General features: G+C 35.7%; 1 protein-coding gene across 12 annotated transcripts in view; it reads right to left on the reverse strand.

Moving 5' to 3' along the window:
* The window catches only part of CEP170 (centrosomal protein 170), a 128,818-nt gene that overhangs the window by 53,830 nt on the left and 47,156 nt on the right, over positions 1-27,832 (reverse strand). For all 12 annotated transcript variants that reach the window (XR_010412361.1, XM_064594409.1, XM_054508086.2 and 9 more), the window contains exons 3-7: positions 24,478-24,567; positions 17,625-17,706; positions 7,195-7,250; positions 6,936-7,098; positions 5,943-6,077 (exon numbers count right to left, since the gene is read on the reverse strand). Coding sequence is in view for 11 of the 12 variants with exons in the window: in XM_064594409.1 (XP_064450479.1) it covers positions 5,943-6,077; positions 6,936-7,098; positions 7,195-7,250; positions 17,625-17,706; positions 24,478-24,567 (526 nt within the window). In the remaining variant the exon portion in view is untranslated. The remainder of the gene's footprint in view (positions 1-5,942; positions 6,078-6,935; positions 7,099-7,194; positions 7,251-17,624; positions 17,707-24,477; positions 24,568-27,832) is intronic.

The following is a 27,832-nucleotide window of genomic DNA, read 5'->3' on the forward strand; positions in this document are numbered from 1 at the left end:
AGCACAGCATTCAGTAGCAGAAGATGCAGGATAAGTAGCAGCAACGACAAAGAACAAAGCAGTTTTAAGAGATGGACCCTGCATGGTTAGATACATGTTTTTTCCAACTTCGATCTAGAAATCATCAAGGTGTAAAAGAACTGAAACCAAATGCAGATGGAGATGCACATTAGACATATACATCTAGGGACATAGAAAAAATGTGAATTTCCTTATCAAGTCAGGAGGATGAAATATCTATGAACACAAAGTAGAGCTCTGAAGGAGAACAGGTGCTTAAATGAAGAAATAAACATGAAGTCAATACGCAAGTGATGTTCTAGAAGTAATGATTCCACTTACCATTCTTCACCATGACATTTAGAGACATTACTTTTAGAATTATAAAAATAACATTTACTGATGTGCGCTCACTGCAAGAAGATGGATACAAAAAGAATAAAAGAACGACTAAAGATAAAACACGTGGTTTGCTTGCAGCATCGCAATCCGAGCAGCAGTGTGAAAGAAATAAGGTAAAAATAGAAATTTCAGTTGCCAGCCAAAAATTCCAGAAGAAAATTCATGTGTATGTCTATACAGCAGAATATGTACAAGTGTCAAAAATTCTTGGGAGGAAAGCTGAATTATAAATCTCAGATCAAAACAACCAGAGTTGGCAGAAGAAGTGAGCAACTCTGGAACACTATCACTATTGTTCTGCTATCTCAGAAATGAAGATAAAGGTATAAAAATATATGCATTTGTACACAGCATATGTAAGTGAAATTGGCAAATAAAATATATAAATGAAAATGATTATTGAAATGTCTTCTTGTAAGTACGTGTTATTAGACAGTGCAAACGCAAAAAATTACTAGATAAATAAATAAGATTAAACTGCCCTGTTTTTCAGGAAGCAAAAGAACCATGTCCATTATTAAGATGGTAAAGAGTTGAAATGAAAAATATTTCCTTAAAGCTCATAGAAGCATTCCATTTTTAAACAGATTGACAGGAAAACCATACTCAGATAATTTATTAGGAGGAAAGGCAGTACAGGGAGACTACATTGTTTCCAATCATTCCCTAACTGAGTGAAGTAGTATTTGGTCTCTTGAGCTATCTTTTCAAATATTAAATCTTGATGGGATTCTTCAGGTGCTATAACTGATTTCTTGGCAGTAATCTCTGAACATAAAACTGTTTGCTTTTAGGTTATAAGAATAGGACAACATTGCTGTAATCAAATGTATAGAAAACATCAAGCTCCAGTTCCAAAAAAACAAAAAAAACCCCCAAAATCCCACTACACAGAAGGTAAACAGAGTAACAAAAACAATTTTCAATGTAAAAATTATCCTTTTCAAAATACAATTTTTCTTATGAAAATGTGAAATGTGTATCAGCAAACACTCTACATCACTAAAGCAAAAATTTTACATGCTTTTTGGAAGAAGAGATTATACAATAAGACTAAGGAACCTAAAGTCATGTTTTAAAATTTCTTTATGTAAGAGTTAATTCATCTTAATAATAAAATGTCCACTTGCACTGTTTCCTCTGAAGGCCTGTCATTTAAAATTTCCATGAGAGTAAATTGCATTAGTAACTCCCCATGTATTAGTAAACTCATTAATAAATGTTATTTTTATTTTTCATATGCTGACTTGTTTACTATTACAGTGTACTGTACTTGGTCAATTCCTTATAGTACAATTGGCTTACAAACCTGGCCTATCTGTGTATGTACCCATCAGATACATAATTCACTGAGTCATTTATTCGGCTTTGCGCATCCTTATGGTAACAGGATAATGCTGGCTGGGGACAAGGGGTGGTATAGGCTCTTTTTACCACCACTTGGATACCCAAATAAAATGATGTGGCTGAACTACAAAGCAAAAACCACAAAAAGCTGCTCCAAGGATATAGCATTTATCATCTACTTGTCATTCATAATTTAAAGGAATGTTTTCCTAATTTTCCTTCCTTGTGAAGGAAAAGTTCACAGTTAATACTGATATACTTTCAACATTTTTTTCACATTATCACACATAAAAACAGATCAACAACTGCACATCACTGTTTTTAAGGTTATCATCCATTAGTCCTACTTCAAAGTCACCTTTACTCCAAGGACTAGAAACCCAAGACTTACACAATTTTCCCAGAAATCAGTTATCTAACAATGTCAGGTAGCACAATAGAGGGGAAAGGAAGCATATTAGGACCTGATGACTGTTAACTAGGCAGGAAAGTAGCGAAGAGATCTGCTATCAGATAAATCCTGTCTCCGTCAATCTTTAATTCTCATTTTCTTCATCAGAAATAATGGTATCTATCCATGAGATCACTGTGATGATCCAGTGAGGTTAAGTATTAAGTGAGATAATCTGAGATACCCAGAAGAAAGCCCAGGACAAAAAAAGGCACACAAATAAATGTATCTCTCTTTTTCCCAATTCTCTAGCATAGCTAAGAATCAGGGAAATGAAAACTAAACCAAAAATCTAACTCTAAAAAACCTAAGACAGATTCAACAGTGCCTATATGCCCATATTCATGATCTTCACTAACCAGGAAGTCACTCATTGAGAACCTCTTTATGATTTGCTTAGATATATGTAGCAAATCTGAAGTGAGGATTAAGGTAAGACACACTGCACTGAGAAGTAAGAAACAGATGGCAGAGGTAAGACAAAACACAAGAGCTCAGAACATGGCTCAGAACCACAGCAGTCCAGAACCATTCGGTACGTAGGGCCAGCAGTCCTACATCCTTCCACGTCCCCCAAGGACCTCACTGTAGTGTCACACAGTTCAGTAACTGATATTCATCATGACGACTTAAGAGTCATCAACCAAAAACTTAAATTATAGTCAGCCTTCTCCACTTAAGAAGGCAGTGATATGGGTAATTCATTTAATAGAAATTTAGAAATGGTTAAACTTTTAAAAGAAATTGTCAGTTGTAAAAGTAAAATTCAGTCATCTGAAGGAATTCATTTCTCTGGAGATGATAAAAACAGATCACATGTGGGCCTACTTTACTTGGGAAGTGTAGGCCCACTAGAAAAATCATGGAGGGGGGGTCTTCTAATTTAATACAGAAAAATAAAATAGCTCTCAAAACACTGACAGAAGAGATTCTGGAAATTTGTGAATTTAACATCCATTTATCTTCAAACTCTGTTTATACTAAATTAATATACTAAATATCCTAAAATTTGTATATAATAATATTTTGTTATAATCTCAACTGCTAGTTATTTAAAACTATTTAACAACTGATTATGCTAGAATTGATTATGTTTATCTAAATCAGAACAGCAACTGGTGATAATATCCTCAAGTTCTTAGGGTACTTTATGATTATGTAACCTTTTGGGAAACTTGTAATACACATAATCCAAAAAACTGTTCCCTTGATTCTTCTGTACTAAATTAAGTGAAATATTCAATTAAATCAAGATGACAAAGGTTATAATGATGAAAACACATTTGTTCAGCTTAGAACATATATCCAACCTTGCATATTCACGTATCTCAAATAACAAAGACTAGGAAACATCTTTTGCTAAAAAGGAGTCACAACTGGAAAGTTTCCAAATTTAGTGTGATTAGATTGAAATCAATGTAAAAGAGCTAGAAATCTATTACTCACAGTTGCAACACTTAAAAGACCTTTAAATATAACCTAAGTAAATGTTCGCACCCTGTCAGCAGGTCGAAGAGCACACCCATAGCTCAAATGAGGACAAATTTTCCTTCTTAATAGGACTAAAAATATTCATACAATTTCAGGAGAATTTGGTTGCTCTGGCATACATATTTGCTTCTAGGGTTTTTTAGGCTATGTGCTTAAGTCTGTAGGAGATTCTGGATACATGTGGACCCACTGAGAGGGACGTAAATCAGTAGATAGCACATACTCTATTACCCTTTCTGAAATGTTGACCTCTCACAATAATTATTAAGATTTTACATTCTAAAAATTGGTAACCAAGAAGCAAATCACTTTTTGTGTTTACAAAACAGCATGCTTAGAGCACAAATTGATTACTTATATGTCATAATTTAAAACATTTAATAAAAACAATTTTGAAATGATCAAATTAAATAAGATTCAGTATACATCTTCAAACTGATTCTATAATCTCTGTTAGTATCGTAAGTTATTTCAGGTCAGTAAATTGTTCCCTTCACCCTATATTTTAAGAAACTACAAATAATAAATGTGAAACAAGAACCTCCTCACACTAATAATAGAAAGCCGATGAGACCCTCACAAGGCCCTTAATTGGCTGAATCTGGCTGGGTTCATTTAGGCCACTTAACACAAGACATAAATCACTTAATTCCTTCTTACTCAAAAATAATCCCAAGATTATGAGACAGCTTTTGACATGTGGCAAAAATGACACTGAATAAGACAGGCCACACAAGCTGATAATCATTTAAGAATTCAGTTTCATCACAGAGATGACGATGAGGACAGATGCCCTCATATGCAGCCACTGTGGACAGAGAGCTGAGAAAGGGGGAGAAACGGGCTCCCCGATGACACTGCAGAGAGGCAGGGACCAGCCCTGAAGAGCTACACTTATTTAAGCCAGTAAATTCCCCTCCCGCTTATCTCAGGTCCCATCTGTGTTATTTGCATCTGACCTTATGCTAAATGATACTAAGTATCAATACTCAGGTATTTCTAAGCTTGGACATGAAGAAAACCATGCTGGTGGACAGAAACAAGGAAGCAGTGATGGGAATTTATTTGCAAAGTTGACAACTTCAGTTTGAGGCACTTGTAAAATCGAGTCCATACAGCCAGATTTCTTCTTATTAGACTTGTATCCTGCAAAATCAGCATATTTAAAGAACAGTGCTCTTATTCTCCAGCTAAGAAAAATGTCTTATTTATCTTGTACAACTAGGGTCAAGGGTAGGCAACTGAGAAGGGTGCTGATGGAATCTTTTTTTTCTTTTTAAGATTTTTATTTATTTATCTGACAGAGACAGCAAGAGAGGGAACACAAGCAAGGGGAGTGGGAGAAGGAGAAGCAGGTTTCCCGTTGAGCAGGGAGCCCGACGCGGGGCTTGATCCCAGGACCCTGGGATCATGACCTGAACCGAAGGCAGACGCTTAACGACTGAGCCAACCAGGTGCCCCGATGGAATCTATCTTTGACTCAGAGTCAGACTTGGTTTTCTATACTGCTGGGTTTCCTGGTACCTATATCTAATCCCTCCAGCTCTGGATCCTTATCTGCCATTAACGTGGAAACTGGCCATTTGACCCTTTGGTGTTGATGTATTTGCCAAGTCCTTATGAGACAAATGATACCTCTGTTTCCTGGAAATCTTGATTTTCTGGCTTATGGAACACTTAGCTCATTATGAAATCCCTCTAGCAACAAAAGAGTATGTTTCCTTGACTATGAATGTGGCCCAGAACTACTTTTTTCATTCTGGCTTCTTAACTTGGCTAATCTTATTGCTACCACATCCCAACAAATAAAGCACACTGAGGTTTTAAAGAAATTTTAATTTCATATATCACATTTCTGAACATAACATAAACTGTTCATTTAAAAACATGATTATATGCCTGTGAATCTAATGAAATACACAAAATTAGTTTGTGACTACTATTTTGGTCTAACTGAAACATTTTAATAATTATTTTAAAATACTTTAAATGCCTGATTATATTATTAATCTATTTTTCAAGATTTAATCTCATTAGTTGGAACAATATTTTAAATAAAAATGATTTTGGAATGAATATGTGAGAATCATGCAAAATAAACTTACAATGACAAGATCATTAAGACATTCACAACATTTTTTATTAAAAAGTAATAGATATATATCTCTTTTCAGGGCTGCCACATTTTTGCTTAGATTATATATTCTTCCCAAAATATCCATTGAATGTCATAGTCTGAGCTTTTCCTTACCTGTTGTCCCAGTTTCATGACTTTTTTCTTCAGGTTTGCCATTTGACTTGAAAGCCCTTTTCTCCTCCACTTCACCATCCCCCCACCATGATGGCTGCCCATATAAGGGAGTGCCACGGGGCATGGCAGAAATATCTGGAAAGAGGCAAAAAAAAAAAAAATATGTCTAAAGCAGATGAAACAGAAAAAATATATACTTTTGCAGAATGCTAGAATTGCCTGGTTAAATTATTATATGAAAAAAAAAAAACAGTCTAGGTAGTTGAAAAGTACTCTAAGTTGAAAAACTTGTTATTTGTGTAAGACCTTACTCAATGTTGGACATGACTAAATAAATGAAATTTTGCTCTGGCTAATATCTAAGTAATGCAAACTGCGTTAGCCTAATAGCTTTTTGTTAAGGTGTAATCAGTTTTTTGGTATACAGAAATGGCTCAAGTAAGTCTAAATAAAAAAGACAAAACTAAAGTAAATTTTGATATAAGTGACCATTAAAAATATTTTTAAAGCTTAAGGGCACTGCAGAGTAACCAAATTTAAACTAGCTGTTAACATGACTAGATTTTTTATTTGAGCAAATTTGGTAATGCCTACTAATTTAAAAAACTGTTTTTTGCATGAATGGGATTATTTATGTAGAGCAGTTCCTGGAACATGATAAATATAATAATGATGATGATGATGTAACCTCATTGGATATCCTTTTAATTCATTTCAGTTATTATAATTCAAAAAAAGGACACAAACATGAAATAACAAAAATATTATAAACTATATTTACTTCCCTCAAATATCTAAACACACCTACATATAACTGCCATATATAATTATGTTATATAATGCTTTCTAATGAAAGGATTGGCTGCATTAAATCCCACTCTAAAATTGTCATTATTATAAATTGATATAGACATGGCCAAGTTTTGTAGAACAAAGCCTGTATTTTCTTCATAATCAAGTATAAATATGGTATCTTCAAAGAGATTAACTTACCCATGGCTTTTTCCTCAGATTTTAGTGCTTCTGTGGCTTTGTGCTGCACCTCTGTCGAAGTATCTGCCACCTTTGAATCTAGGCTTTTGGCACATGCAGATTTTGATAATTCTGATTCTGAAGATTTCTGGGACAACTGAAGCTGAATGGTAAACTTCTCGTGCTATAAAACATTTAAAAATGAAAACAAAACATCTAGGAGTAAAAATCAACCCTAGCAAATGACAGGTTTACGAAAGAAAGAAGTAAAAATTTTTACCTTTAGTGCTTCTTCAGGGACCCTCATTTCTCCTCGTACTACAGTGAAAAGATTTGTATGTAAACAGAGCTAAGGAAGAATATAATTTCAAAATTCTGATAATCAAGCTTAAAATGATCAAAGATAATTTCAAAATTGTCCTATTTTCAACAGGTAATTATAATAGAAGCATTATATTCCCCTTAAGAATTTATGTTACAATATGCTCACAACTATGAAGACTTTAATTTTTAAATACTAGAGAAAAATCTAAAATCTAGCAAGTAATTCTAAACTTAACCAATAATGGCCTTCAAGAAGCAATTAACTGGGTAATTAGAGCATTAACAGACATTTTCAGCTCTCACGAACAGTATGACTGCAAAGAAAAAGCACCTGGATTAATTATATTGATAATCACAACAATGTGAAAGGAAGTATCTCATCATTGATTACCCAACAGTAAAGCCTGAAAAAATTGGATTACTCAGACTTCATAAGCATTGATAAAAATGAAGTTCATTTTGAAAAATGCAGAAGAAATGCTATAATTAGGGTCCTTACAGCATCCACAATCGCCCCTTTCCTCAGGCGTTGCAATCAAGGTCATATTACATTATCAAACAACTGCTTCCATACAGATTAGAACCAAGCGCTGGATATAATGAATGCTTTCATTATTACACCAGAAAGAACAATGCCTCCGTATATTAAAGAACATCTTACACTACACAGCAGAGGTCACATTTCCCACCATTACTTAACCCTGTACTGAAAGGACTTTTATAACCATGTACTAAGTTCTATTATCCTTTATCAATTCATAGCACCCTATGACTTCAAGGGTAGAAAGCTGTAATTATCACAACCACTTGGGGTAAAAATAGTTTCCATGGCTAAGGAGCAGTAAACTTGAAAACGAGTATTTAACTTACATTTCTACTCATTAAAACAATAAAAACTCAGAATTTTTTGGAGTTTTAAAGAGCTCTGGGGGATATCCTATTTAATTCCATGAACTGGTCCTCCTATTCTATATATAGGGAACTTGAGGACTGGAGAGGCAAAACCTAAGACAACAATCTAGTCAGCTAAATCCCAGTCCAGGGTTCCTGTAGCTGTGAAATATTAGAATTTTCCTTTTCTTGTTTTGTACACATGCTGATATGTATTTCCTGATATAGGTGAAAATACATATTTTGTAATAATTTCCTACTTAATGAAAAATAGGTCTAGTAACTTTGTTTTACCCCCAGGGAACTCATTAATAGTTGAAGAAGATTCATAGCATTCCTACATTTCCAATGGAAAACAGTGTCTCAAAAAAATTGAAAGCCATTTCCATTTTTCCAGTGGGAAACACAAATAACTGTAGCCTGCTGTGAGGGTTTTCCTGGGGCTTCAAATTTATTCCTGAGAGTGTTCCAGGCTATTCCCTAAGGCTAGTCTGGGGTACTGTCTTTAGACTTAAGACTCCTTTAAGATCAGGGAAAACTTCAGAGAGGCCCCACTTCTTGGAGTTGAACACATTACCTTCCAAAATGGTTTGTGTGTGTGGAACCAAAGATCTCAAGGATCCTCTCGTTTGGGTCATGAATTTACTTGAGAACCTTGGTATCACTCTGAGATTTTGAGAATGCCCTATCCTAGCATTTACCTCCAAAGCTACCATCTTCCTAATGGTACAGACCCCAGGTTAACTGTTTTTAAGTTGCTAATTTTATTTTATTTCATTCATTTATTTATTTATTTAAAGATTTTATTTATTTACTTGACAGAGAGAGACACAGCGAGAGCAGGAACACAAGCAGGGGGAGTGAGAGAGGGAGAAGCAGGTCTCCCGCAGAGCAGGGAGCCCGATGCGGGATCGATCCCAGCACCCTGGGATCATGACCTGAGCCGCAGGCAGACGCTTAACAACTGAGCCACCAAGGCGCCCTTAAGTTGCTAATTTTAAAAAATGACAATCTAAGATACAATTACTCATGTTGTCAGTAAGTTAAAAATATACAATATAGTATAAACTACAGTCATGTTGATTCTATCTGAATAGAAAAGTTACAGTTTAAATTCTTGCTCATTAAAAATCGTATTTGTGGGGTGCCTGGGTGGCTCAGTTGGTTGCATCCAACTCTTGACTTCAGCTCAGGTCATGATCTCAGGGTCATGGGATTGAGCCCTGCTTTGGGCTCTATGCTGATCATAGAGCCTGCTTAGGATTCTCTGTCTCCCTCTGCCCCTTCCCCTGCTTGCATGGTCTCTCTCTTGAAATAAATAAAATCTTAAAAAAATTCACATTTGTACATTATTTCCCTATTTCTTTACATAAGGCTGTGTGATTGTTATTCTAAATCATCCCCATGCTCAACTTATTCAAGAGATGTTTATCTAAAAGTGGGGTCAAAGAAACTCATCTACATACTAGTAATGCTAAGACCCTCTCCTTCATCTAAATGATAATAAAAGCTAACTAAAAGGAGAGCAAAATTTTAAAGTTTTAGTTACTCCTAGGGCCTTAAAAACACCAGATGTCAGGTATCACTGTGAACACATCTTTCAAAAATCATTTTAAAAATTAAGTCACTAAGTTGTTTCATTGGGGAGATACCAAGCACTTACAGAAGAAATCCAATATTACATATGAACTTTTGCTGCTTGGGACAAGATTTCCAGTGTTTTAAGGTTTCAAGAAGTGCTGTAGTCTCAAACAACTGAATGGCCATTAATACAATATTCTCTGAAAAACTATATACTAAAAAGAATGTGACTCTCTCTCATGGTGCTGAAGACATTGGATATCACAATATATGAGACTACTTGAATACTATTATTTTATACAGTGGAAGAATGGAAAAAAGCATTCTTTTTCTAAATTTGGGTATTTTATCTGTGTGATTTAAAATATATATTAACGGGGCGCCTGGGTGGCTCAGTTGGTTAAGCGACTGCCTTCGGCTCAGGTCATGATCCTGGAGTCCCTGGATGGAGTCCCGCATCGGGCTCCCTGCTCAGCAAGGAACCTGCTTCTCCCGCTGACCCTCCCCCGTCTCATGTGCTCTCTCTCTCGTTCTCTCTGTCTCAAATAAATATAAATAAATAAATAAATAAATAAATAAATAAATAAATAAATAAATAAAATAAATGCTTTGGGGCGCCTGGGTGGCTCAGTCCTTAAGCGTCTGCCTTCGGCTCAGGTCATGCAGGGTCCTGGGATCGAGCCCCGCATTGGGCTCCCTGCTCTGTGGGAAGCCTGCTTCTCCCTCTCCCACTCCCCCTGCTTGTGTTCCCTCTCTCGCTGTGTCTCTCTCTGTCAAATAAATAAATAAAATCTATAAAATATATATTAAGACTACCCTTAAAAATTCTCCTTAAAGTTGGCCAAAAACTTATCTTTTTGGATCTTCTCCTTAGAAATATGGGAAATTTTACTATATTCAATACTGAAATACACAATTAAGCTAAAATAGATTGCACACTGTATTAACAAGGCAGGTCCTAGGAGATGCCAAAGTTTTAAAAAAAAGTTCATGACAGAAAACCTTCCAAAGGGAAAATTTTATTTCTCTAAGCAATTTTGTACTAGCTTATGTTTGTCTACACCTTCAGAAAGATGTATCATTTTATTCTGGTAGATGTATATCCTGGCTAACTTTTAAAAAACCTTGTTTTATAAGAACACAGTTTTTAAACAACTGCTTTTAACTTTACTTCTATGACATTACTCCTTATTTAATTGCTCATCTCCATTTCTTATATTTGGTTCTTTCAAAAAGCTTTGAGAAATGTCCACCATTTTTGAAATCTAGAAAGTGTGTTCATGTTTTGTTGTGGATATCAATCACATTAATCAGGAAGAATCTTAACTCCTCTAAATGACGAATGCTTGATTTTTAGTTATGTTTATCCCCCTCTTGATCATTTTAGCAGCCATGATCTGGACCCAAGCACAGAACGCCACATGTAATGTCCCAAGTACAGATAAATCATAATCTTGAAAGTTATGACAATGATTTTTGCCTTGCTTCTAATATGATTAATCCAATCATTTTGTGGGCCATTTTTATAGGAATAGACAACTTCTTTGGGAAAAAGAACCTCATTAAAAAAATCAAGGTACTAGATTCTTATACTGACTCATATGACTGGGATGGTAAGGATTTTGAGATTTATGTATTTAAGTAATGTTTAATCATTGTCCACTCAACATGGAAACCACACCATATTCTGATTTTCCTCTTAGTTCGCCAGCAATTCGATCTTAATCTTTTTTCAACTCGTTCCTTATCTCTCCCGCCTCTTCATAGTGGAATGTACCAGGTTTCAGTCCTTGGACCTCTCTCTTATCAATCTGTATTCACTCCTATGAGTGATATCATTTAGTCTTAAGGAATTAAATATTATTTAGACAATGGAAATTCCCCAATTTTTGTCTCTAGCCTATACCTCCTCCCCTGGATTCCATCTGTATATCCAGAATGGCCAAAATCAACTTCTCAGACTCCTGCTTCTGGCCAAGACGGAAAAAAGGAACCAGAGTTACTCTCCCATCTGAAGCAACCAAAAAATGGACAAAATATATAAAACAATGGTTTTCAAGACAATCAACATCAGAGAACAAAAGACAGTGACTCCTGAGTAAAGAGAAACAAACTGAGGTGAGTCTAATCCCTGTCCCCAGACCACTGTCCTAACAGAGCTTCCAGGTCATCGGGCAAGGAGGGCTCTCTGAGCTGTGAAGGCAACCTGTGAAGGTCTGGGGAGACCAAGATGACTAGAGTTCATGGGACTGAGTACTGAAGAGAAGAAAGCTGCACAGAAGAGAGAATTCCACATGTTCTGAGGATCTTGCTCAAGCATTCAGCTGAGTACTGATTAAGAATGCATGTGAGAAAACGCCTACCTAGGTCTGGGGCAAGAACCATCTAAAAGTACTACAGGTAACGGTGCCCAGTGCTCACATATGGCCAGGCTGGAAAACATCATGAATCATGAGTCACTGAATAAAGCAGAGGTCACACATTTCTTCTGTAAAGTGCCAGACAGTAAATATTTTAGGCTTTGGGACCATATGATCTCTGTTACAACTACTCAACTCTGCTGTGGTAGTCCAAAAGCAGCCACAGAAATATGTAAGTGGGTGGGTACGGCTGTGTTCCAATAAAACGTTATTTACAAACATGGGCTGAAGGCCAGATTTGCCACTGAGATTGCTGACCCCTATAGTATACAGAAAGGTCTTGCCTCCATAGTGGGGAATATTAGTCTCAGACTAAACTTAGAAGCCTAACAAATCTTAAAAGCAAGACCCAAAGTGATAAAACGGTTTCCAAGGAACCTGTGTCCCAGAACAAAGCTCAAAAATATGTAGAGGAATACAAAAATATGCATGCAATACTCAACAAACTCAAAATGTCCACCATCCAATCAAAAATTACTCTACATGCAAATTAAATGAATTAAAACTGATGCAGAACTGAACCAGATGTCAACAAAGGTGTTAAAAGTTATAACCATATTCTATATGTTCAAAAAGTTAAGTAGTAGCTTGGGAGATATCAAATTCAAAATCCAAATTGAACTTCAAGAGATAAAAGCTATACTGCATGGATTAGTGGTAGATTAGACACTGCCCAAAAGAAGATCAGTAAACTTAAAGACACAGCAATAATAACAATCCAAACTGGAACACAGAACCAATGATTAAAAAATAATAAATAAATAAATAGAGTACCAGTAAGCTGAGAGACAATGTCAAGTAACCTAACAATATTTAATTGAAGTCCTTGAAGGAAGTGAGGAAGGCAAAATAATATCTGGAAAAATAATGGCTGAAACATTTTCTAAATTTGATTGAAACTATAAACCCACAGATCCAAGAAGCTTAACAAACCCCAACCAGGGGAAACATGAAAAAAATTACACCAAGGCAGAGCATAATCAAATTGCTCAAAACCAGGGATAAAGGGAAATAATCCAAGTGAGACTACAGTAGAGCAACAGCTTTTATGCACTGAAAGAAAAGAAATGCCACCTACAATAAACACCCAGCAGTAATAACTTTCAATAACTAAGGTGAAATACTTTTCCAGACACATGAAAATGGGAAGAATTCATCACCAGCAAAACCATACTACAAGAAATATATATATATTTTTAAAGATTTTATTTATTTATTTGAGAGAATGAGATAGAGAGAGAGAGCATGAGAGGGGGGAGGGTCAGAGGGAGAAGCAGACTCCCTGCTGAGCAAGGAGCCCGATGCGGGACTCGATCCTGGGACTCCAGGATCATGACCTGAGCCGAAGGCAGTCGCTTAACCAACTGAGCCACCCAGGCGCCCCATACTACAAGAAATATTAAAGGAAACCCTGAGCAGAAAGAAAATGATACCAGATGAAAAGATGGACCTATAAAGAGGAATGAAGAGCATGAGAAATGATACCTACATTGGTTTAAGATAAAAGAATATGATGTGCATAAACATAGGAGATATTTTTCTTACTTAAATCTCTAAAAGATAATTGGACCTTTTACTCACAACAATGTAGTATGCAGTTTGTAACATAACTAAAAATAAAAAGTTGACAATCAGCACAAAGGTCAGGACAGAAGAAATGGGAAGTATACTACTATAAGGTTCTTATACTATATGTGAATAACATATAATGTATAACATCACTTGAAGATACAACTTAAAATTGAAGGTGTAATTATAAATCTTAAAGCAACCACTACAATAAAAAAAAAAGTTATAGTTAATAAGCCAACAAGAGAGATAAATGGAGTCATATAAAATGTTCAAATAACCCAAAAGAAATTATGGGAAAAAGAAGACAAAAAACTGATGGCACAAAGAGAACACAAATATCAAGATGACAGATTTAATTAAATCTAACTACATCAGGTGGCTCAGTTGGTTAAGTGTCCGACTGTTAGTTTTGGCTCAGGTGATGATCTCAATAGTCGTGAGATCAAGCCCTGCATCAGGCTCCATGCTCAGTGGGGAGTCTGCTTGAGATTCTTTCCTCCTCCCTCACCCTCCTGCTCTGCTTCTCCCCCACTCACACACACTCTCTCTCTCAAATAAATAAATAAAATCTTAAAAATGTAAAATAATAAACCTAACTACATCAATAATCACACTAAACGTGAATGATCTAAATTCACGGATGAAGGCAGAAATGATCAGATTGAAGAAAAAAAGTAATGCCAACTATATGATGCCTACTTCAAATGTAAAGACACAAACAGCTTAAAAGTAAAAGAATGTAAAAGATGTTCCATGCTAACACTAATCTAAATAAATAAATAAAGCTGGAAAAATCGTAGCAATGTCAAAACAAACCATATTTTGGAGCAAAGAACATTATCTTGAATAAAGCAGGTCATTTTATAATAACAAATGATGCCAATTCATCAAGAAGATATTTTAATCCTAAATGTTTATATACCTAATAACCAGGTTTAAAATTACATGAAGCAAAAACTTCTGCAAGGAGAAATAGACAAATCCACAATTATTGCCTGAGATTTTAACATCTCTCTCTCAATAACTGATAGGAAAAGTAGACAATCAATCAGGAAAATATTGAAGATGGGAACCAAGTTGGCATAATGGACATTAATAGAACACTCCACCCCAAAACAACAGAATGCACATTCTTTTCAACAATATATGGAACACTTATCAAGATAGATAGACCAGGTACATTCCAGGCCACAGGACAAGTCTCAATAAATTTGAAAGGATATGAGACATACAAAATATGTCCTCTGGGCTCTATGGAATTAAATGACAAGTCAATTACAGAAAGTCTCTGGAAAACCTCCAAATTATTTTAACAAACTTACAGATAACCTACATTCAAAAATCAAGAGAAATTAGAAAGTATTTTGAATGTTAAAGCAGTACTTAGGAGAAAATTTATAGAACTAAAAGACTATATAAAAACAGAAGGTCTCAAATGAATAACCTCAGCTTTTATCTAGAAAAAAGAAACTAATAAGAGCAGAAATCAAAGAGAAAACAATAACAGATGAAATTCAGTTCTTTTTATTGCTATGACATTTTAATAAATAGGATAGTTTTCCACTCCAAGGTATAGCAGTTTGTAGACTGGCTAACTATTAAGCTTAATTTTAATATGAATAAAGCACAATAATTAGACTTCAGTCTGGTATGGCCAAATATAAAACAAGTAAATAGAACATAAAATTTGTTTTAAGAATTTCATCCTATATAATAAAATTTCTGCCACTGTAACAGCCCAATGTTCATTTATGTATGTATAGTGCTCAAAAATCATAAGCAATATGAGATGCTATTTTAAAATAATTAACTGAGCCTACCCTGAGGATTTGGAATAGCAGCTCTGGTTCAACACTGATTTAAAACCCTAAAACAGTCCTTTGGAACAAAACATTTGTCCCAGCAATTTCAGAAAGATATATATATATATAATATATAAAGGAAATACTAGCTCCCTATTAAGAAATCACTAAACAAACTGTAAAAGCAGGAGTTATTTCTCAGTAGTTTCTTCTTGATTTAAAATTCAAAGTAAATAGGGCGCCTGGGTGGCTCAGTTGGTTAAGCGACTGCCTTCGGCTCAGGTCATGATCCTGGAGTCCCTGGATCGAGTCCCGCATCGGGCTCCCTGCTCGGCGGGGAGTCTGCTTCTCCCTCTGACCCTCCCCCCTCTCATGTGCTCTCCGTCTCTCTCATTCTCTCTGTCTCAAATAAATAAATAAAATCTTTAAAAAAAAAAAAAAAAAAAAAAAAAAAAAAATTCAAAGTAAATAGAGTTTTATTGAAACTCAGATTTCCTACTATTTTCTCATGTTTTGAAACAGCTAAAGTCAAATGGATTAAGGACATACTTAAATTCAAAATATATTTGTATTTATTGTTTGATGAAACTTCTTATGCAGGTGGAAAATGGCTCATGAATCAAGGCTTTAATTTTAATTCTTTTTTTTTAAAGATTTTATTTATTTATTTGACAGAGAGACAGAGAGAGAACAAGTAGGCAGAGAGACAGCCAGAGGGAGAAGTAGGCCCCCCGCTGAGCAGGGAGCCCGACGCGGAGCTCGATCCCAGGACCCCGGGATCATGACCAGAGCCGAAGGCAGCCGCCCAACCAACTGAGCCACCCAGGCACCCCGTGGGCTTTAATGTTAATTCTTAATCATTTTATGTGATCTGTATTTTTTAAAGGATATAAAACCTACAACTTACAAGTATTAATATTTAATGGCTTCACTTTTCACATGTTTCTTTGTTCCACAAGTATAAGGTTTATATATGTGCTACAAAAATAGTTTTCAAAAATTTTAAGTTAAATCCAAAGAAAACCTAGTTACGCTTTAATAACAATTTTAAAGTGTTAGTACATTCATTTCAGCCAAGCATCAACTCCAGATAGCTGAGACTACATTTTCTATGCTAGAGCGATAAAGTCCATCTGAGTTGCCAATACGTTTAACACATTCTTCAATACTGAAGTCCAGATAAATGTAGTAACTGAGAAAATGAAAACACAAGAAAAACATTCAGTATAATGTGGAATATCTGTATTTTAATTGAAGAAAAGTCCTTTACTACAAAGCTTTTTGCCTTGTATGAACAGAAATGTCTTCTTCTTCAAACTTGTCCCTTCTCTTCACTAGTGGTCCTTTACCCTACCCTAAGAAGGACAAAGTTATTGTGCCTGTTCAGTTCTTAGAATCCTATTTTTATTTACTTTTTTTAAAAACATTTTTAAGTAATCTCTACACCCAACCTGGTGCTCGAACTCAACTCCAAAATCAAGAATCGCATGCTCTAACCAACTAAGCCAGCCATATGCCCCCAGAATCCTATTTTTAAGCAAAAGAATCTTAAATACACACTAACTGCTTAATTAACTTAACCAGGGAGCACAGGTCTCAGAAGATACAGGATACTGGAAAATCTGAATTAAACAGGCAATAGAGACAGAATTCATAAAATAGAGTAAAAGTATGAATGGGAAAAAAGGTAGGGATAAATTCTTACACTCCTCCCAGGAGGTTGATCTGTGCCATGATCATCCAAACAACAACAAAAAAATCCCTGGGCTGGGCTAATATTAAACACTCCCCTGTCCACTCCTTGTTACATTCTCCCATACCCAAATTATATACATAATACCACTACAGGGAAACCTCTACTGAAATTATATATGGGGCGGGGGGAAACTGAGTCCATCAGCTTTTCTAGGATTACTTTTAGGAACAGGCATACTGACAAAAAAAAAAAAAAAAATATATATATATATATATATAAAATTTTTAAACATGTATTTTAGTTTGGGAGGGCAAAGAGACTTCTAGTATGCCTCCACTGCAAATTCTTACATCTCAAGAAATGTTAATTTACACCAGAAAAGATTTTTGAATCAATCTGATAAATGTACAAAATCATATAAGGATATCATATCCAAATCTCAGCTTATCTTCAAGTTTCAAGGTGATATAAGTCTGTTCTGGAATCCTTACATCATTCACAAAAGTCTACAAAGAGAGAAAAAGATGTTAGGTTATATATGGAGTATTAATTGTTACATTTCAGACAAACACTCAAACCTTATACTTAAAAATACATTAGATAAAATGGTTAACACGGGTTGTGTATCATAAAACGTGCCATGCATCTTATAGACTGATAAATGATTTCCTACCAAGCCCTGGACTGATATCATAACACACAAAGAACCAGGCTGCATGCAGCACCTCTAAGTCCACCGCGCACTGCCAAGACAAAGTTAGGCACCTAAATATGATGCTAAGAAAAGCTCCTAATTACAAAGCTGGCAAATTGTAAAGGGAAATACTTAACTCTTAATATATCATCAGGGTTCACTGGACTCAATTTTAGCTTTTTTGGACAATTCTAACTATTTGTGAGGTTGGATATTTCATTACTTTCATTATTACAGTTCTTCCAAAAAACAAAAAGAAAATTTACTTTAAAAAAAAATGGAATAAAACTCATATTTTCTATTTTACAATTGCCGGATGAGTCCTTTAGACATTTTTAGGACTCTAAGATATATTACGGGATTTTACTGACCTTATTTTTCCTGTTTCTTGAAACACTCTGCTATTTCATCAACCCATCACCATTTTATCACTACTCATCAGTGATTTCTAACTGTGCCGAAAATGACCAAAATAGTAAGAAAACAGAAGAATGGAATTGCCTAGAACACTGCTATCTAACAGAAATATATTACAAGCCCCAAATGCAAGCTACACATATACCCTTAAGTTTTCTACTAGGCACATTAAAAAGGTAAATAGAAAAGGTGAAATTAATTTTAATACTACATTTTAACCCAACCCATATATCCAAAATAGTAACATTTCAACAAATAATCAATATAAAAAGCAGCAAAATATTTCATCTTCTTTTTTCTTTTCTGACGGTCACTTTCAAGTGCTTTCGTGGGAAGCACAGGACTAGAAGGATGATGCAGTAAACCATCACTGCTGCTGCGACCTTCACTTTCTACACCATCTCTCCAAGAAGACATTGCCCACAACCCTGCACCATCTCTCCAAGAAGACGTGACATACATCTGGAGACACTATCTTTGTCCTTCTCTTTTACAAGCTATTTAAGAGCACCACTGAGGATTCAGAATTTCTCGCTTACCATCCACAAAAGCAAAGTGAAGAAAAGACACAGGAAGATATTTCACAATTATAAGATGAACACAAAGAGGCGGCAGAGCTCTAGGCTACAGTAACAGCGATAAAACTGATAATAATGTAGCAAAATATCAGACCACGAGTCTTCAGATAAAGATAATCCTAGATGAATTTTCTCTAATACAAAAAGTGGTAAGAGAAGGCTGTTTTCAAGGACAAAAAGGAAATAGGGTATTTTTCATCCTTTCAGTAAGAAGAATCATGCATATTTCTCAGTAAGAAACTGAACAATTCTGTATTTTAAATTTTCACAGCATTCTTTGGTTTTTTGATGTTTATTTTCCAACACTTATTTGATTTAGTTTCTAAGTGGACAAATGCCCAAGGCAGGTATCTATACAAAGCTAACTAGAAAGAAAGATGATGTATAAAGAAATAAAATTACTAATCTTCCATTAATAAATCTAAAACTAAGATGTTTTGAAATTATGGAAGATAGCTATCTTAATAAAATTTTAAGCTGTCAAAGTCTTAAAAATAAAATAATGCATTCTGATAATACAGTGCAAGAAGAACTAGAAATAATAAGCTAGTGTAGCTAGAAATGTACTTGAAATCTGAAACCAACACTTATAAAATGGATATATATCCCAGGTATCCCTGGACAACTGATGAACAATACCCATTTTGTATATTATGTACCTTTCAAAACCAGGAAAATATGAAATAAAAATTTGAGTTTGTCAGAATTAATTTATTAAAATTGCAATTGTTTTTCATTGTCCTTTTATCCTTACTTCTGCAAATTATTTGTAAAAAGACTTACAGATTCGACTAGACACAGATGGTAAATGGTGATGGATTATTTTTCCTGGCACATTAGAAGTTAAAGACTTGGAATTTGCTAGATTCACAGAACACTGTTATATTAATTGCCCAGAATGAAGATATTATATAAATATCCACGTTTTCCTCTGATTAGCTGAAACTTTAAAAGTTATTTTTTCCTTTTGAATTCCATTTTTTAAATCTTCTATTTTATTGGATTTGAGACAGCCATGATACCCTATTTGGGAAAGCTTCCTCCATGGTGAGGAATTTTACAAGGCTCCTGAATGACATATCATAAAATATATAAGGAAATTATGTTATTGTGGTCATATACTCTAATTCCTATGCATAACTGGCACTGTGTAATATGTCATGGAGTATCAGTTTTAAGTCTACAGAAAAAAGTCAGAAGTTATGATCATAATTCCAAGTAAAGTATAAGGAGACAGTGGGATACTGCTAAAACAGGATCACACCTTAGTATGATTTATGAGTAATCCTAAAACACAAGCTTTCAACATCCCTCACAGAAAGGCTGAAATGTTAATACAAAGAAAATTCAAAGGCTTCAGGCATTTGTAAACTAATTTCATATTCATTTCCAAAATGAACATTTTAGAGTGTTTTAAAAGTTACACCTTGAGTTTACCTAAATCTTCTAAGTATAGTTACAAAACAGAAGAGCTGAGGAAAATGATGGAAAAGCAAAGAGAAGAATAAAAGGAAACATTAATTCACTGATGTTTGGTATGCAGAAGACAAGCAATTATGTCCACTGTGTTGAGGACTGCCACCATAGCTCTAAGCCAATTTTACTTAAAAATAACCAAAAATACTATTTTTACTCAAAAGGCCTAAGATGACCAATCAGATCCATGTAAAGCTTAAGACTGCTCAAATCTCTTAATTAAGCACCTACTGTGTGTTTGATATATATATTAGGGAGGTACTTGTAAAAATCAAGAAACATAATTTTAACATGCTGGCATTTATGGCAGAAATATTCCCTGAGGTCTAAAAAGGCTTAGGAAATATGAGCCAGACAGAAAGTTTCAGCACACAAAAATGCAAGTGAAAATATCTGAAGAGAAAAAGTCTCCTGAAGGGCTAAGATTATATAAGGAAGAGAGAAAATTTCAAAGAGCAACAGGCAAAAAAAAAATTCATTTAAATAAATCAATTATGAAACATTTTAATAAGTTAAACATGGGGAAAGCAGGTTTTGTTTCTTATGTCAACATCATTTGATCACACCTCTGCCTTGCAGGTAGAATAGGTAAGGACAACGAGGCACGGAGAATGAAGTAACAAACAAGATCTCAGAGTTCAGAAGTAGAATACCTGGGATTCAAATTCAAGTGTCTCTCAACTGCAAATCCCATGTTCTCTCCATCTCAACGAAGCCTGGGTGCCCAAGCCAGGCTAGCTATTCAAACTCCCTCTTCCAAACTACTAACTTACAGAAGCAAAACAAACTAGATAAACATCTCTTTAATTTACATACAACTAAATTGCATAATTATACTGTATAAAACACCATATAACCACTCTGTATTATATTAATGCTCTGGGAAATCTGAACAGAGTGGCCAGGGGCGCAACCCCCTCAATCACATTGCCAGTGACAAAAGTCACCTCTTTTTTATAGCTTCTCCACTCTATGCCACCCTGGTCTGATGCTGACAGAAACGCCAGTGTGAAAAGGGGATACAGCAGAAGCTGGAACACAGTGAGCTGAGGGACAGCCTAGTGACAGAAGCCAGACACGGAATGGGATGGGAGTGGTACGGCACAGGCCACAGTGGTTCTCGGAGGGGCAAGTGCTCCAGTGGAGGAAGGAGGCAGGAAGAAGTGAAGGCAAACAAGGGTTTTCATAGAAAGAGAAGCTTCAAGGGGCTTGCAGGGAAATGGGCCACGATAACATCAACTACAAAACCCATTCCAGCTTCCTCAGGCAGAGCAATCTCATTCCTGGTAGCAGTAACATCAAGTATAGATCTAGGTCCCTTGGGAGTGTATTTTAGGGTAGGATGAAAGGGAGCAGAAGTGGTCAGAGCTAGAGTTATTTATAAGTTGGGTTTAGCTGGTAAGTGCTTTTAAAAATATATAGCAGTGGATTCACTGAAAGGTATGTAGGCCACAGGGTGCTAAACTTGTTTTAACTGCTCTTCTTACCATAACACCACAGCCACCATAACTACCACTTACTGAAGGCTAACGAGGTGCTATTCTAATCATTTACAATTACGAACTCATTATAGCTTCACAACAACCTGAGAGGAGTAGTTTTGCTGTGAACATTTAAAAATATTGAGGAACAGAAAAATTAAATGCCTGTCTACAGTTACATCACTGGTAAGAATTCAATCTGGGCTCATAATCACCACATTGTGTCCCCTTACTTCTAAAATTACTACTTTTAACCTGATGCTCAAATTTCTAGAATTATATGAATTTTAAGAGTAAACAGGCTGTGAGTAATCATCTACTCCAGGATAAAGCGCCTGACGGTGGGAGTTCACAGTTTTGTTCTGGCATATGTCCCAGGCTGTCATGTGGGTAACAGCACAGCTAGCTGTCATTCGTGTGGTGCTCTCCAGTTCCATGCCGGGTACATGCGTACATGTACTGTCACATGCCATTCCCAGAACAACCCTACAGAGCAGGGACTATCATTTCATTATTCTGAAGCTAAAAGCAAGGTAACTGAATTTTTCAGAGAGTCTTCATACTCACAAACTCATTACATTTTCCCACAGCTCTGGGAACTAAAAGGCAGATGTACCAGGAAACTAAATTGCAGAGAGAGTACGTGATTTTCCCTGGATTTACCACTGGTAAATTACGACTGAAATTCAAATCCAGGTCCTGATTTCGAATTCAAAATGCAAATGCTGCTCTCCAGGATTATTATCTTTCACAGAACTATTGTGTATAATCAAATTAAGAGAAAGGTCAACCCAAGGAAACTTTTAAGTTAGTATTTCACCTGATCTTTTTTATAACACCAAATAATTTTTATATTTGATCACAGTCTTTTAAAAGAATAAAACACTGTGATGTAATTCTTACTTATTATTTTCCAAGATAATAACGTAAAGACACCTACGAACTGCATTGTGGTGGAGATGAAAATTTCTAGGCTTAAAACCAGAATGTAACATTTTAGTTAAAATAGTCCACATATGAAAGTAGATTAAAATTTTTCTCTATAAATTCCTACATATAGAAAATAAAATTAAATTCCATTCAAAAAAGATTTACTATGTTCATGCACCATGCAGAGCTCTAAGCAAAGGCTCATGAACCGTTCTGGAGCTCATGATCCAGCACAGTGACAGGTAAGTAAAAGTAGATATAATACAAGGCTGATAAAACATCCCAAAATGAGAGTAAAACCAAGGTTTACAGGTGTGGAGAAGCAAGAAAGTAATTCTTCAAATAGGAGCTGGGACTCAAAAGAGTGTACTTACCTGTCTCATGTTAAAACGGTTTCTACCCAGTCCGCCTCCCTTTCTGCTTTAAATTCGCTCAACAGGTTAATAACATCAGCAAGTTAATATTCCTAAATGCCTCTCCTTTGTTCCTTCCTTTCAGGAAGAAGTGGAATCTGGGTTTAAGTACAACTTGTGTAAATGACCAGGCAGAAGAGAGAACTACTAGGCTGAAGAAAATCTAACAAATTATTTTGAAAAGGAGACAAATAGCAGGAGAACTATAATTTTGGTGGTATGGCAAGGGAAAGTGTAATGGAGCAGGAATCTGGAAAAGTGGGTGATGCCAAATTTGAGCCATTTCAGTTCAAATCTGAAGACTTAATTCTGTGTGCCATGAGAAACAGACAAAGGTTTGAAAAAAAAACTAACAGAAAAACAAAGTATCTCAAAATTAAATATCAGTCTTTCAGTAGCAGACCAATTCAGAACGAGAAAAAAATGTTTCACAGTAATTGCCAAATTTCTGCATGTTTTTCCATATAATGTTTAATGTATATTTTGAAAAGCAATAGCACTTAGAAGCAGTTGGGATACATTTAGTTTCTGTTAAATTCACTTTAACAATTTCAACAGCACAGCTATGGAAAAATGTTGCATTTGCTTATGTTAGCAGGGCCATAAGAAAATTGAGATGAAATAAATTATTCAGTACTTTAGCATTCTCTTATTCTGTGGCTCCTTATATTCTGATAATGTGGAAAGATCAAATGAAGAATTAGGAAAAATCTCACTGTAGTAACACAAACTTATCTTCGAAGTAGGAATACAAAAAAGCAATAATGATTCCTGGTGTTTAAATCACATGCCATATTTTTAAGGTAAACGGATGTGTTTCACGTCTTTTTTACTCTAGTATAGAAAGTTCTCCACCATATGGCACCAAACCATGTTTTCATCTTTTTTTTCTAAGTTACCCTATACTTCTCTGTCTCCCAAGAGTGCTTTTTTTCATACCAGCTGCCATGCCTTTCCACTATTTTCCCACAATGCACCTTTCAAGCTATTCAGTGAGGTCAACTTTCATCTCATCTCCTTAAAGAAGTCTTTTTCAACCATTATGGATAATAACAACCAACAACCTTCTGAATTTCTGTATTTACTGCCTATACAGTTTCTTGAGAACATGGGTTAGTTTTCATATTCTTCCGTATGGTCCCCAAAGTGCTATGTACCTAGGTAAGCCTTTAAGAGTAAGATGCAAACTAAAGAAAAGGAAGAGAACACAAACAGGAAATGTCACCTGATTTGTCCTCTTACAATATTAAAAAAAATAAGTAAAACAAAAAATAAAATCTTAACTTACCCCATTTAGGCTGCCCAAATCTTTCACCAAATGTTCATCCGTAGAGGCGTCATAATTGATTACAGCATGTTGCTTATCCACACTACGAGACTGAAAGGAATTTTTCTAAGTTAGGAAATACAAGAAAATACTAGGATAAATAACAAACACGAAGATTTTTGGCTAGATACTTTATATTAATAGGACAGTAGATAAATACAGAGAAATATCAAAGTGAAAGTGGATTAAATGGGATTTAAACTGTGTTACTATGCAACACAAATTTGGCATCACTCCCCAAAGAAGAAAGCAGCCAAAATTTTTTTTCTTTTTTTTTTATTCTTATGTTAATCCCCATACATTACATCATTAATTTTAGATGAAGTGTTCCATGATTCATTGTTTGTGCATAACACCCAGTGCTCCATGCAGAATGTGCCCTCCTCAATACCCACCACCAGGCTAACCCATCCTCCCACCCCCCTCCCCTCTAGAACCCTGTTTGTTTTCCAGAGTCCATCGTCTCTCATGGTTCGTCTACCCCTCCGATTTCCCCCGCTTCATTCTTCCCCTCCCGCTACCTTCTTCTTCTTCTTTTTTTTTTCTTAACATATATTGCATTATTTGTTTCAGAGGTACAGATCTGAGATTCAACAGTCTTGCACAATTCACAGCACTTACCAGAGCACATACCCTCCCCAGTGTCTATCACCCAGTCACCCCATCCCTCCCACCCCACCCCCCACTCCAGCAACCCTGTTTGTTTCCTACAATTAAGAATTCCTCATATCAGTGAGATCATATGATACATGTCTTTCTCTGTTTGACTTATTTCATTCAACATAATCGTTCCATCCACGTCATTGCAAATAGCAAGATCTCATTCCTTTTGATGGCTGCATAATATTCCATTGTATATATATACCACTCTTCTTTATCCATTCATCTGTCGATGGACATCTTGGCTCTTTCCACAGTTTGGCTATTGTGGACATTGAAAAGCAGCCAAAATTTGAAGACATTCTTTTCTACTAAATTCACACATTCTACTTTTGAAAGAATTTAAATCAGGTGACTTTGTTGAATGCACCAAATGACAATTATTTTTATAATTCGAAACTGTTACATGGAAGTCATGTGAATTATAATCTCGTAATGTTTTATGTATCCTATTGTAAAAAAAAAAAAAACTATCCTATAGGATTTTCTTTATTGAAAATTACAGTGTCAATTATATAAAGAGTCCAAAGATTTAGAGAAAAGGAACACGATGTGATACATTCTTGAACAAAATTATCCTCACTTAAAACATGGGTTTTTAGGGGTGCCTGGGTGGCTCAAGCATCTGCCATTGGCTCAGGTCATGATCCCAGGGTCCTGGGATCGAGCCCCGCATCGGGCTCCCTGCTCAGCAGGGAAGCCTGCTTCTCCTTCTCCCACTCCCCCTCCTTGTGTTCCCTCTCTTGCTGTATCGCTCTCTGCCAAATAAATAAAATCTTTAAAAACAAACAAACAAAACATGGGTTTTAAAACTAGAATTCATGGGGGAGCTCTAAGAGGGAAAGAGAAAGTCAAAAAAAGGGATTAAGATAGCAAAGTGATTATTGAAAATAATTTTTCAGTCTTTCTTAAAGTACACAGCACGCACACACATATGCATACTGCTCCGGAGCTTAGAGAGTTGTCTGTAGGTAGAAGCACCTCAGAGATGAACTATATAAAAGCCTGTGGAAACTTTTATTGAAAAAAAATATCCGTATAGTGACAAGAAGAAGCAGTCTGAGAACCACACTGAATCTGAACTCAGTAACACTAAGGGCTACTTCGGGAACCTGGGTAAATGAAAAGCAAAGAAAGTATCCCAAGTGGGAAGAGAGATGACTTTCAGTTTCCAATCCAACATGTAAAAAGCTTGCAAGTTATCAGTCCCATCCTTACAACAAGAAAAAAGACGCGCAAAAACTAATGATGTAATGTATGGGGAGTAACATAAGAATAAAATTAAAAAAAAAAAAAAAAAAAGACGCGCAAATGGAAAATTAAAACTAGTCTTTGTTTTATCAAAGAATTGAGGTCATAAGGTCAATTGACACCCTGAAAACTGGAGAGAGAGGTGAATACAGAGAATCACAGCTTCCTGAAAACAGAAACCATGGCTGCAGCCAGCAAGGCAGGAAAACTCAAGGGTGAGGTGAGTAACTGAAACACGAATGCCAACTAGCTTGCAAGATAAAAGCTCGGGTGCACAGCCTTGGGGGACACCACTCTTTGATGAGTTTTGAGTTTTACCTCCAGAAGCCCCACAAGGATGTCAGGGTGAAGACTGGAGAAAGTCTTGTGTCCCCTTAGCCTGAGGGTGAAAAGTAACCATTCTGAAATAGACTGAGAGCATTCTGCTGTCACCAATGGCCTATCCTCAAGGAAGACTCTTTTACCAGCGCTCTACCAATGTGGGTTTTATCAGAGCCTAGCTGACATGCAAGAATGGAAATACCGAACTCCAGAGTCCTCTAGCCTTCCTGTCTCATCTAAAGAGGGGGACAAAAAAGAACTGAGATGCACTTGTGAAGGTCATGACCCCACAGAAAGACTGAGAACTAATCAAAGCATTATAGAATGCCTCCTCTCCCTCCCAATCTTACCTCACACCCACAGGGGAGATTACAATGGGCAAAACTGCTAAATTCAGATTATTTAATAAAGGGTCTCTAAGGAAACTCAAAAACCACTGGAGAGATGAAAACAAGGACACTAGAGGAAACGTTAACCTCTGATACTTTCAGCTACAGCCATCAGTGAACATGGCCTGACTCCTAACCCCACTGACAAAACGAGGTCAGCAACTAGTAAACAACATTACAGATGTAAATCTTAGTTGAAATTATTCTTTCCAAATAAATATCACTGAAATGAAAAGTTCCTTCCTCAGTTAGCTTCAATTCCAATATACTGAAAAAGTTTTGGTCTTTCTAACATTAGGAAGAAACAGTATGTGACTTCAAATAATCTTCCAACAAAACCTACACATTCATCATACATATGCTTTTGTTCTTCTTCAAAGTTTTAAAAGTTGCTTTTTGGTTTGGTTTTCTCTGAAACCTCAATTTCCCTAGGACAGACTTAAGAGCACCTTTCTGTGTTGTAGGATTACTGCCACTTCTCTACGGCTCACCTGAGAAACCAATTACAATGGTAACCACTACAAAACATCTGCATTCAATCTAAAAGTTACTTAAACTTCATGCTGTCGTGTTTTAAATTATTGCTCTGTTTAAACTAATGAAGTACGAAATTCACTTATTCTGGTGACAAAAAACACATGTAGCTCCATTAGGAAAATAATTCCTCCTTATTGTGGATTTATCAAGTTGAATTA

This window comes from Mirounga angustirostris, unplaced genomic scaffold (assembly GCF_029215605.1).
Source record: "Mirounga angustirostris isolate CCGP_5_RB_7025 unplaced genomic scaffold, mMirAng1.0.hap1 SCAF_6, whole genome shotgun sequence".
In the NCBI taxonomy this organism is placed as follows: Eukaryota; Metazoa; Chordata; class Mammalia; order Carnivora; family Phocidae; genus Mirounga; species Mirounga angustirostris.